At 37.6% G+C, this 13,311-nt stretch overlaps 1 protein-coding gene across 1 annotated transcript in view; it reads right to left on the minus strand.

Annotated features, from left to right (window-relative positions):
* Positions 1-13,043, minus strand: part of KCNH8 (potassium voltage-gated channel subfamily H member 8) — a 371,847-nt gene extending 358,804 nt beyond the window's left edge. Inside the window, exon 1 of the mRNA XM_032332057.1 lies at positions 12,294-13,043. Coding sequence (XP_032187948.1) covers positions 12,294-12,396 — 103 coding nt within the window. The 5' untranslated portion in view covers positions 12,397-13,043. The remainder of the gene's footprint in view (positions 1-12,293) is intronic.
* Positions 13,044-13,311: the final 268 nt, after the last annotated feature.

The following is a 13,311-nucleotide window of genomic DNA, read 5'->3' on the forward strand; positions in this document are numbered from 1 at the left end:
CTGCAAAAATTTTTAAAGCTACCAAAAATAGATATATTGTACTTAAGTTTCATTGTACACCCAAATGATAATTTCCTATGTTTCCTACTGACTCTCTTAATCCTTCTTCATTTTCATTTTCATTTTCCTTCAATCCTACCAACAACTTCATGCATGTCACAGGCCTTGGTACTACTGCATAGTATACAATGTACATGTTGTGCTAGGAAAAGATATTTGTGTGTGTGTTCATATAAATCTGTATATACACAGAGTATTATTAAATATTTTGTATGTTGAAAGTGTTGGCATAAGAGATATGTATTATTGTTGGTATTTTTCAGACTTAAATACACATTAAAGTAACACCTATCTTCACTACACAGATGCCTGAGACATTAGTAGACAAGACTATAGTCAAAACCTATAAGAACTAATAGAGATCTACCAGCCCATTTTGACTTATTTTAATGCAATGATTAATACTGATACTTTATTAAAAATGAAAAAATTGTGCAAATGCTAAACTAAATGGGACTATATTCATAACCACAAATATGGATGCGTCAGTACCCCACCAAAATTCAGCAACACACATATTCTAAAAGAGAAAATTAATGTCAGTATTATACACACACACAAACACAAACATATATGTGTGTAGATTTGTGTGTGTGTATGTTTCCAGTGTAAAAATTCTAAATAAACATTAACAAGTAGAATCCAATAACATGGTCAAATAACATTTATTGAAAGAATGCAAGGATAGTTCAATTGAATTTATTATATTAATTGATTCAATAAGAAACAGTGAATTACTTAGATGATGAAAAGCCAATTTATAAAACTGATTACTAAAATAGGGATATATAACAAAGTCTCTTAATAAAGTGGAAGTATATAATAAAATATCTATCTCTCAAACTAAAAGCCAGAAAAATAGTTATTAGAAAAACACTAAAATAATTTCCATTGAAAGTCAGGAACAGGAAGGATTTTCTTAACCATTACAATTTTTAATAGTGTTTAAAATCTGTATAATATGAACCAAAGCAATTAGACATAGAAAAAATTAAGGGAACAAAACATAGGAGTTGTAAAAATTGGAAACAAGCAAGAAAAATTTTTATTATTTGAAGACAGTATTATTTCTTAGCTGAAAACCCAAAGAAACCAACTGAAAAATTATTGCCAAGGATAATAGAAACTCACCAAGCTGGCTGGTTAAAAAAAATAATAATAATAATAACACATAGGAATCAATAGCCTTCAAATAAACAAACATAACTGAATTAGAAAAACAAAATGGTTGTACAAAAGACTCCATTTTATATAGAAGTCAAAGATGAAATAACTAGGAATAAAATAAGTAAGAAATGTCAAAGAACTTTACTGGAAAACCCCCTGAAAAGATATAAATGATAGAAACACACAGCAAGTTTTTGATACAAATTATTGACATCATAAAAATATCATGTTTCCTACAGATTACATTAAAAATACCAACAACTTTTTTTTAGCTAGATAATCTGGTTCTTAAATTCATAGGGACTTCCAAATAAGTATTACTAGTCAAGCAAAAAGTTTCTCGGAAAAATAGTGAAATAAGAGTTTTATCTTATTTTATTTATTTTTAAAGATTTTATTTATTTATTTGACAGAGAAAGAGACAGCAAGAGAAGGAATACAAGCAGGGGGAATGGGAAAGGAGGAAGCAGGCTTCCCCACTGAACAGGCAGCCCAATCCAGGCAGGAGCCCTGGAATCAAAACTTGAGCCAAAGGCAGAGGCTTAACAACTGAGCCACCCAGGTGCTCTGAAATAAGAGTTGTAACACAAATCATAAAATTCCTAAAATTAAAACTGTGGTACTAATGTAAAGAAAAAGATAGATGAGTGTAATAAGATTGGAAGTCATAAAATAGAAAAATTACATATAGAGCTATAGAATATTATCTATATGCACATAGGAATACAGAATATAAAATGATAAAATAGACATCTCAAATAAGCATAGAAAAGATGAATTACTGAATAATGTTAGGAAAATGGATAGGCATCTAAAAGAATAAATTTTGATCCCTACATCATATTCAATAGATCAAATTGCAGAACTTATTAAAGGAGGAGAACAAATTTGAATGTACAAAATTAAATGGTAAAGCACCTAGGATATTTTTTAAAAAGTTTAATATAGAAAATACCTCTCTAAGCATGACACAAAACACGCAATAAGGAAAACTGATTAATTTATTTATACAAAAATAAAAAGACCAAAATTGGAAACAAAACCATATACAATTCACTTCACTAATAAAATATTCATTTTGGGGACACCTGGGTGGCTCAATCAATTGAGCGTCTGTCTTGGCTCAGGTCATGCTTCTGGGGTCCTGGGATGGAGCCCTGATCCTCTGTCTGCCCCTCCCCACTCACCACCCCCTCCTGATCTCTCTCTCTCTCTCACTCGCTGGCTCACTCTCTCTTTCTCTCACAAAAATACATAAAATGTTTAAAAATGTATTCATTTTAGGGGGTCTAGGTGGCGCAGTCTTTAAGCATTCGCCTTTGACTCAGTTCATGATCCCAATGCCCTGGAATTGGCCCCACATCAGGTTCCTTGCTCAGCAGGAGGCCTGCTTCTCACTTCTCCACTCCCCCTGCTTGTGTTCCCTCTCTCGCTGTCTCTCTCTTTGTCAAATAAATAAATAAATAAATAAATGTATTCATTTTATTACTATGTTATAAAACTCATAGAAAAAAACCAATAATCCAATTAATAAAGGGCAATGAATATGGACAAAACAACACCCAGAAAAGGAAATTGAGTAGACATTAAATATATTAAACAATGTTGAATTTCACTTACAGAAAACAAATGTACATTTTAAAATTTTAATAGGAAGTCGCTTTTTATCTTAAATTCAAAAGTAATTTAAGTGATGGGATTAAAACAAATATACTGAAATGTTATGCAAATGTTAGTTACTAGTACTAGCTTCCAAATAATTTTATAGCTTTTGGTTTCTTTTTTAACCGAAAATACACTAGACAATATGGAGCACTGTACAGACGGACAAGAGTCCTCAGTGATTATTAATTCTATTATCCTAAAGCCTGAATCCACATATTGTTTGAAAGAGGGCAGCAAGCTCATTTTCAGATGACTGAAATGTAACCTAACCAAAGATGTACCAAATTAATAAATACAAAAGCTGCAGGCCCAAGACATGCAATCTTTTCCACCATTTATAGAATCATAATAGAAACATTTATTTAGGAATGAAGGTCAAAAATATGCCCACTTTTATCTTCTACATTATTCTCTCCACTGAAGAAATAACCAGAACACCACAATTAAGGGCAGGTCTACTTGTCAAACTGGGTGTTTAGAGATTTCGGTAACATGTGAACATCTTATGTGGATCCCTTTTTCTAAGAAATTAAACAAAAACATGGAAAGGCTGATAAGTTCTCTGGTCTCAAATCCTTCTAGTTCAATCACTAGAATGAGAACCTCATTTGGACTGCCAAGTACAATAAGAAAGCCCACCCAAAAGACTTAACAGAACAAAAGAAAACATGAAAAGAAGAAAAGAACTTTAGATTATATTTGCAAGTTGGAGAGCTAGGTACCCTTATTTCTTCCTGTAAAGTCTTTGCAGAGAAAAGGTAAATGATCTCTGTTGAAAGACGTCAACAATACCTGATAGTGGAGAATATATTTATCCCAATAAAAGCAGACTCAAAATAGGTAGAAGAATTTCTTCTGTACGATGCTAACAAGGTAAAAACACAAGATGAGGTCACTATAATAGCTATGAGAATTAGAATATCTTCTATAGAGAGATTAGCCTGACAATAAAAGAATCACAAGTTCTAAAATCAGCAAATTCAAAGAACCAAAATCGCAAAGAAAATGGATTTCTTTATTTTTTTAAAAAATGGACAGTAGATTTTCTTTGATGAGCAAAACTGCTTTGCACAGTGAAAGCATTAAGTAGTTGCAGACATGAGTCTTAAATACCAATCTAAAAACGTTCTTTAAGTGACAAGTACTTAAAGCATAATATATCAAAAGAAAAAAAAAACCTAGAAATGGCTAAAAACTTTAAAGCAGAAATTCCTTTTTGCAAGAGTTAGAAACTAGAAATGATACCACAGATTGCCCTAGTTTGTTTATACTTGCTATAAAAAACACATTTTAAAGGCAGTGTGATATAGTAGAAAAATCACAGGCTATAGTAGAAAAATCACAGGCTAGTGTGATAACATACAAAAATGCTGAGCTCGAGTTTTGTCATCTGTAACAAAAAGGGGGGCTGCCTTCCCCCTTGCTGGGCTATAGGGTTGTGTAGGAACAAATAAAGCACCAGTGTGGTGTACAGAATATATGTAGACATACCCAAAATGGTAGCCACTATTATCATTAAACTTAATGAAAGAAATGAGTACTTGAACCATGTGAAAATGAGGTACTAGAAGCCAGTCTAGAATTATGTTTCAAAACTAAAGCTAAACAACGTAATACTGAATCAAAGGAAAACCAGTTAGCATCAAAGGGAAATAAAGACAATTACTGCACAACCCTAACCTTCAAGGAGTTTGCAATTCTTTTATGCAAAGAATCACTTACTGAGCAATGACTTTGTTCCAAGCTAAGTCTGAGCAAGGGGAATTCAAAGGAATAAAGACATAGTCAGGACTTGAAGGAACTGAGCGCTGAAATATGAAAGCCTATCATCAGAACAGAAGTGAGTGGCAAGATCACGTGGAAGCAAAGAACAAATGGCACCCAACTCGACTTGGAGCGTCACAGAAAAAGTTTAGATACAAGGCAACCCTCAGGATGGCTCTTGAAGAAAATAAAACGTCTTGCTTGTTAAGTGACCGGCAGAGTCCGGGAGACCAGAACGAGCAGGGGATTCAGGGTGAGTATGTCTGCAGTCTAGGAGACGATGGTTTGAAAAGATTCTGCAGAATCATCTTGGGGTCATATGACACTAAGGACTTTGGACATTCTCCAGGAGGTAGCCGGGAGATGATGGGTGGCTTTAAATAGGAGAGTTAAATGATTAAATCATACCGCTTTTATCGGAAATCATTCTAGGGATGACTTAGGCTGAAGGGTAGGGAGGTAAGCAGGATAAAGGCCGATGGTCACAGGGATCCAGCGAGAGTAAGGTTACAACTGTGTAGGTAAGAAACAGAGGAACTAAACTAAAAGAAGCAAGGAACAGGAGGTGAGGAGTCAAATTAGGGCATTTCTAAAGGAAAATCTCAAAGACCTGATAACCAATTAGATGTGTGGGCAGTCGAGGGCGACCCAGATTTCTAGCTTGGAGAAATGGTGATGCCAATAATGGAGCCAGAAAACATAAGAAGACAAATAGGTTTCATAGGCTAGGAAAGATTACTAGTTCATTTGGGGACATGTGAATTTTGAAGGGTTTAAGGGAGATAGATAGTGCAGTAATGGCTATGAAGGAAAACCAAAATATACCTTCCAGGGAATTTATAACCCAAGAATTATATTTGACTGTTTGAATTACTGAGAAAGCTCTTCGCTTGTTCTAGTTGCTAAATATGAACTATGTCACAGGTAAAGTTGAAGTCTCATCTTTTTTGTTTGTAGGCTCTGCTAAACCAAAATGGATTTAAAACTTAATATTTAGACTATCTCAGCAAATATACATTGCCAGGGTGAACCTACTATCTCTGCAGTGGTTGCAATTCTGTACCTTTTACTGTTGGCATTTCTCCAGTCAACTTCACTAGGGCTGAGTGCTAGCACACCCTCTATTCTTTTTCTTCTCCACAGGCACAGTTTTATAGTATAACACAGCCCTGTAGGAGAAGCGTACTCAGCTATGCGGTCAGAAATCAATCTCTCCCTTTCCTAAGAGATAAAACTTAGCTCCCTGGGCAAAGCAGACATTTGTAAGAAAATGAAGAACACATCAATCCACTGCATTCTCTGGGACCCTTGTCAAAGTGTAAAGCCATATTTTGAAGAGAAAGAAGAAACTTCCTAGGTGTCAAGGTGGGCATTTCTCTTGCATTACACTTCAGCCTGTGGAATTTGGAAAGGTTGAGAGTTTCCAGGCACAGATGGCACCATACTCTCTTACAAAGATGTGAATCCACCACCTCCAACGGCTTACTAAGACTATGTACTCTGACTTCAAAGACATTCCATGTCCCACCTAACTGACTTCCCATTCTCTTCTTGCCTCTACCTTTTGCCATTCACCGCCCTCTAAAATACTTAAGATGCCCCTCTTTTAGCTTCAATGACAGTGAAACACAAATTAGCAGAGTAAACAGATATCACCTTTGCCTTTATCACATATGAACCAATCATTCCCATCCAGAAGCCATTCATTATATACAACCCTCCCAGATCATTCACCCACAGAAATTATTCCTGTCTCGTCCAGATTTGCACAGCCTTTTGCCTGTATTTCCTGAGTATTCTTATCCCTTTCCAACCTATACTAATTTTTGCATACATTTGTCATCTTCTTTGAGAAAAGGGCAAGACTGATTTATTCCAAAGATCCTAGCATAATGGTTTTGTATATAGACAGTGTTGATTAAATACTGTTGAAGAAATGACTGACTGATTACTGATGAATAAGGCAGAGATTTCATCAGGGGGACTATATCATTCTAGAAGTACATTGAGTCTAGGATATCCCAGAAACTAGTAACTCAGGATCTTCAATGTATTTCTCATGCTAGAAGAGGGTTCATGCCATGGCCTTTGGTCTACAGGTGATATTAAAAGCCAGAGCCTAGGAAAAATATATTATGAGCATAACTTCCATTTTTAACACATTAGCTATCATTTTCCTATATATAATGATGTCAAAACAAAATTATCGAGTATTTTAAAGACTACATAATACAACTTTTCTTATTTGTATATTTCATTCATCAAAAGAAATAAACATATGTCTGATAAAGACATAAATCCAATTCTTAAAATCAGATGCTTTGTTCATTGCATAGAAGTTAAGAAAACCACTGTGATAAATAAAGCCTTGGCAGTGTAAAGAATTCATCGACAAAGTCAAAGAATGAGAATAAATAATTCCCTCCCTCCCTCTTCTTTCTTCTCTCCTCTTTCTCCCATTCCCTCTCATTATCTATACATAGGGAGCACCCTGGTTAAGAGACTGGGATTAATACTCTGAAAACAATCCAACAGCTCCCACATTACTTCTAGACCAGAGAATTAAGAGTCTCTCAGGACGGCTGACTAAAATGAACAAGACTAGTTGTACTGATGTGCCATCTCCAGATGTGAAGCAAGATGGGAACCAACTTACTCCCTCCAGGAAGTTCGGCCTTATATTCACTAACATTCCAGATGTAAACTCAGGAGGGTTTCATGCTACAGAATTTCAGAGTGTGTTTAATAAATCTACTCTTTAGAAGAACAAATGTGAGAACATCCGGTTTTGTATAATAATACAACAGTGCATAGCAACTGTATAGACAGAGTTTCAAGATGACCCCAAGATTCCCAACTGCTTGTGTATACACTTTGTCCAATCCCTTTCTCTTGCCTATAGGCAGAACAGATGATTTTAGAGATGTGATTAAGATCCATAATCAGTTGACGGTGAGTTAATCAAAACGGAGATTATCCTGGCTGGACCTGACTTAGGCAAACTCTTAAAAGAGAGACGCTCCTTCCTCTCTGGAAGAGGCAAACTATAGGTTGTGAAAGGGCTAATGAGAGGACATGTGGCCACAACTGAGGGCAACTGCTGGTTGCTGAGAAAAGTCCTTGGCTGACAGCAAGACAATAGAGGCTTCAATCACAAACTGCAGGAATTAAATTCTGCTAACAACTACATGACCTTGGAAGAGGGCCTATCGCCCCAGCTAAGGACTTATTTACAGCCTTGTGAGACCCTAAGCAGAAGACCGACCTAACCCTTGCCTCGTCCTCTGGCCTACAGAAAATGTAAGATAATACGCCACAAAGTTTGTGGTAATTTACTACAGAGAAAAAGAAAACTGATAAGGAACTATCTCCCTAAACATGAACAATAAGAATAAAAGAGACTATGACTAGCATATAAAAAAATTCTTAAAGACTCTTTATAAACTTCTATTTGGGGAGAGATATCTCTAGAATGCCAGCTATTTCCTTGCATGTTTTCATGTAATAGCCTTTTATAGACAGACCCATACATAATGGAGCTCATTCTTTTTTACTGGCTAAATGCCTTTGCTGGTATTCTCCAAACTACAACCCAGCAAAGACTTAGGGAGATCTCCAGTGTCCCACCTTATTCTTCTCCCTTCCCATAGCCCTGGGTTCATTACCCTTCTCTTTAAGATTGTAATGTTAAGAGCTCTATGTTCCTTGATGAAAGCATGAAAGGAAAAATGGGGAAAAAAGAAGAAAGGAAAGATAAAAAGACAAACCACTGCAGTTGCCCCTGTAAAGAAGTATTTCAATTTTAACAAATTTCCTTGGACCATTTTAAACAGGCTAGACAGGAGTACATAAAATATATGCAAATATGAATGAGTGTCTAAGCTACCGTTATTCTGAATACTTTGACTGGCATCTCCTTGATAGAGACCACTGGGTTACAAACTTCCTTTAAATCTTAAATCTTGTCTCACTTAATCCCAAAGGAGAAGCACTGACCAAATCGTTGATAGGACTGGAAAATGTAGCCAAATACATACCTATGAAAATGTAGGCTAATATACCATTATGTTTGAAAATGGGCACTTCCCTTTGAATGCTTTATATCCTCAAAAAAAAGAAAATAAAGTATTTTTCTCAAATGGTATCCCATGACAAATATTTATACTAAAAACTATTTTTTAAAAATATATACTTATATGTTCCCTACTATATTTTGTGCTTAACACAAAAGTCTACTCAGAAAAGATTTTTTTTAATATGGTAGCCATATTAAAAAATATGTAGGAAAAGTAAACTAGCTACAGGTCATGATGTTAACACTTAGTGTGTGAATGTGTATATCTGTCTGTCTGTTTTAGATTATTTCCAGTGAGAAATGTGGCTACATGTGAGGAGTTAAATAAAACTCATTGGCATTACTTTTTTGTCCTAAATAAGGCATACATATTCAATGTTTGCAAGTTTCTTAGTCTCATTGCACTTCAATTAAACATAAACCAGGAGAAGATATTTCAGAAGTAAATGTATTTTAGGGTAGTTTTATATAAAAAGATTTCTATTTCAATAAGTTTTTAAAAATTAAACTGGATATGAAAAAAATTCTAATTAATTGTCCACAATTATCCTTCAATCCTGACAAAGAACTCACTTCTTAAATACTAAAAGGAATAACTATTATATAAAACAATAAATTGTCATCAGGTGATAAAATGCATTAACTTCTTTTATGTTGCCTGTGATAATATTTCAACAAATAAATTAGGAAGATTATCTTATAAGCTTTTATTGTTGTATACTTGTTTATTTTCCCTGAGAGAAATTTTGAATGATGTTTTAAGTTTCAATGTTTTCCATTATAGTATTAAGTCAGTAAGACTAATAACATTGCATGGTGGTTAAGTTAGCAAGGTGGTTTACCAGGGCTACTGTTCTTTCTCTTATTTTTTTTATCAGGAGTACCCAATATAAAATAAAATAATAAATTAAGATGACTATATAAAGTATAACTAACAAATAAGGCAACGTACCAAATAAATATATTACATTTTGAGTATTATAACATCATTCACTTTCTATAGAGTTTTTATTTGGGCAGGTGGCAATTTGGCAAATTTAAAACTTGCAAACTCTTTTGTCTTGCACAGGAGAAAAATAAAGAGAAAGAAGGATGATCATAGGAAGAGTTTCGGGGTAGTAATTATACTTAAATTTTTATAAACACAGAAAAGATAACACAATAAGATAAAATACTTAGCCAGGGAAACGGTATGTCCATGATTCTAGATACAGAAATATCTGAAGCTTAAAAAATACTTTAAAGAAATTTTTAGCTTCAGATTATTGAAGTCATCCTGCAATTCAAAAAAGAAGTAAATGGGAAAATACAATCTTCTTTCCTAGAGTGAAGTGTTTTGGGATGAGGGGTATTCATTAGATGTTGTAAACAAAACAAACAAAAAAGTCCTGCCAAAGTAAACCTCTATGTTACTCCTCCTTTGCAATTTATTTCACTGATTTCAGACTGATTTCATACAAAGTGGTTCCCTACAGGAATCCCCCAAACCCTGTAGAGCACAGACCAAGCATATTCTCCAACAGTTTTAGGTTTTGGTCTTGTTTTTGGTTTCTGTTTTCTAGATGCTGGTAGGTAATAATGGTCTTCCCAAATAAGAATCTATAATTTCTCGTCTTCCATTTATTAACATTAATGCTTAGGTTTTTGTTTGTAGGTTTTTATTTTTTTTAAGGGAGCTATTCACTAGTACACCATCTACATGCCCTCTGCTTATCAAATGTTACAGTGACATAAAGAGACAAAGGTATCTCATTCTGATGCTCCAAAGCCCCTCTCATGAGTAACTGATATCTAAATATATTGCCGCAATAATTCTCAGAGCTGTGCTGGGATGATTCACTACACTTGCACTCCATTCAACTTTAAATGGTGATGAGATTAGTAACTACCATTTACCAATAACCTCATTTTCAATAGATGCTTTTTGGATCCATGTTGAGAACCTTTGGGATTTAAATCTACAACTTCAAGAAGAAACATAAGCATGAAAACTAACCAGTTTTCTAAGGTAATAATTAGTAGTACCCACATTTCCACATGCTTAAAGAAAGCAGTGGTGATTTTTGTGTGCTGTTCGGGGTGGTGAAGGTAATGGCAGTGGCAGGATTATAGTTTTATTACAATATTTTCTCTTATTGTCCAAAGAAGACACATTGTACTGCACTTCACCAATACTGTCTGACACATGTGAAATATAAAAAGGGGAGAGAATGGCTAAAGCAAAAGTTAAAATACACCATAAGAATATTCACACCTTTTACCCTGAGTAGGGTGGACAACAAACATAAACATTGAAAAAATAAATAAATAAACATTGAACAAAATCAAGTAAATTCTTTACTTCCCTCCCATGTAAACTTTTCCAACTATTCATAAAGCACAAAGCCCAGGACTTTCTTTCCCACCATAACAGGAATGTTATATAGACTACTGGAGTAGAAATAGAATTAGATGTACTCTCTCATGTCAGCTCCATGAAATATACCATCATAGTAAAAAATAATTATACTTGAACCACAGAAAAGCCTTTAGAATGAGTTCCTGAGTTTTGTGTAAGAGGCAGAAAAAGGAAAGATAGCACACAGAAGCAACAGAAGCTAGGAGGAAGGTGGGGATGTTCATAGTGAAACCAACCCAGAGCGTTTGTTAGGGGGAGAAAGTACATACTCCTGAGCCTCTTGGGAAGAGCAGAGGGCCCATAGAAAGGCTTGAGCAGCCTGGAAAGGAACGGGGACCTGACCGTGGTCCTGAAAAAGAACAACTTGCAGGTGATGATGAACAATCTCCAAGCATCCACACAACACCATACCTCGTTTTCAACTATAACCGAAACAAGCTAAACGTCCATTAATACTCGCCCTCAAAAAAATATGTCCAAACTTTTCATATGATCAGCCTTTGTAATGCCCAGCTCTTCCCTCCCCATCAGTCTCTCCTAGGGTGTCAGGATAATTTCAGGATTGAGAGGTAGACTATTCTAGCTAAGAAGCAGGAATTAATTTTCTGACAAACTCGCAACGCTTAGAATTCTACAGAAAGCTTACACTTGGCAATTCCTGATTCTAGTTTGCATTTCTTAAACTCTGGTGGGAAATCATGCCTATCCGAAAGACCTCAAGGAAGGATACTCCCTAGAAGCAGCATAACATTCCAAACTCACCCTATAATCTAGGCAGCTTTGAAACTCTAGTAAGCTAAGGTGGCAATTTCACTAACATGGACATTCCCACTTTCACCTCATAAAATTAATTTTTAAAAATTTCATAAGGAGATACCGAAATACGGGTCCCACACTGAACACGGGCGTCAGTCTTTCTTCAGGCTCTTTTCTAGCTCTCACAAACCCAGGAAGTCAAGGGGGCCAACTACACCCAATCCAAAGTGTTAATACTACGCTGAACCTTGGGTGGGAGGAAATTTCTCCGCACAAAAGACACCTTTGCAAAAACGGAACGAATTTCACTCCGCTGGTGGAAAAAAGAAGGTAGGGAGGGAAAGTAATTTATACGTGAAAAATCATTCTCGGAAAATACCATACAACTCGTCGAAGTGCAAGACTTACGTGTTCCGTCAAAACGGGTGCGATGGTGTCGAGGAAGGTGTTCTGGGGCGCCAGTAATCCTTTCATAACCGGCATTTTTCCAGCGTGGTGTGAAATTCTCCATCAAAGTTTGTCCAGAAGGATGGCTCAAGAGGAAAGCGCCAAGAATGGAGAAGGGGAGCGCGCTGACGGCAGCAGAGGGGGACCTGGCGCGGTGCTGGGGCCGATCAGGGGGAGGAGGATGGAAGGAGAGGGGGAGCGCGTTCCAGCCGCCGCTGCTCTGGCTGGAGCCTCTCGGCGAGCGCTCGGCGAGCCCGCCCTGTACCTCCAGGCTCAGCCCAGCGCAGGCTCCCACTCCTGTCCCCTCCACCTCCGCCAGCTGCCGAACCCCACCCCCCTCTCACCGTCCCTCCGCGGGCGGCAGTTCCCGCCGAGCTCAGCCTCGCCCCCCACCCCCGCCCCCCCCGGGAAGAGCCCGCGGTGGCCCGGGGCGCCGCGCCCTGACCTCGGGCGCTGGGGGTCGTGGAGGACGGCGCTCGCTGCAGGGCGAGGCCGGGTGGCGCCGAGCCTCCCGGTTTCCAGGGGGCGCAGGGAAACGCGCGCGATTGCGACTCCCACCCCCCAGGAGCCAGTGAACAAAGACCCCTTTGTTCCCGCTCCGTCCCTCTCCCGGGGAGACCGGAGTCCCGTGGGTGTGGTACTGGAGAAGGGGAGGAGACAGGTTGGGGCAGGTACCCGGCCTCAGTCAGGAGCTTGGGAGGGGGCAGTCCCCCCACGTGGTGTCCGAGAGACCTGAGGGCCGCTGGACGACCCAGGGGTGGTGGCCCTCTTCCGGCACACCTGACACTGCCAATGCCCCAGTCTGGAACAGGGTAGCTTCGAGTTAGTTGCGCGGCCCTTCCTAGTCACCCAGGTCTTTCAGCTTGAAAACTAGTCCAAAAGCGCCCGGGTTTTTCCACCTCTTCTTCCTGGGCTCAAAAAGAGGTGTTTCGGCCCCTAACTCCAGATTGCCATTGGTCTTCCCAAGCCATTCTAAAGT

Source organism: Mustela erminea, chromosome 1, assembly GCF_009829155.1.
Source record: "Mustela erminea isolate mMusErm1 chromosome 1, mMusErm1.Pri, whole genome shotgun sequence".
Classification (NCBI taxonomy): domain Eukaryota; kingdom Metazoa; phylum Chordata; class Mammalia; order Carnivora; family Mustelidae; genus Mustela; species Mustela erminea.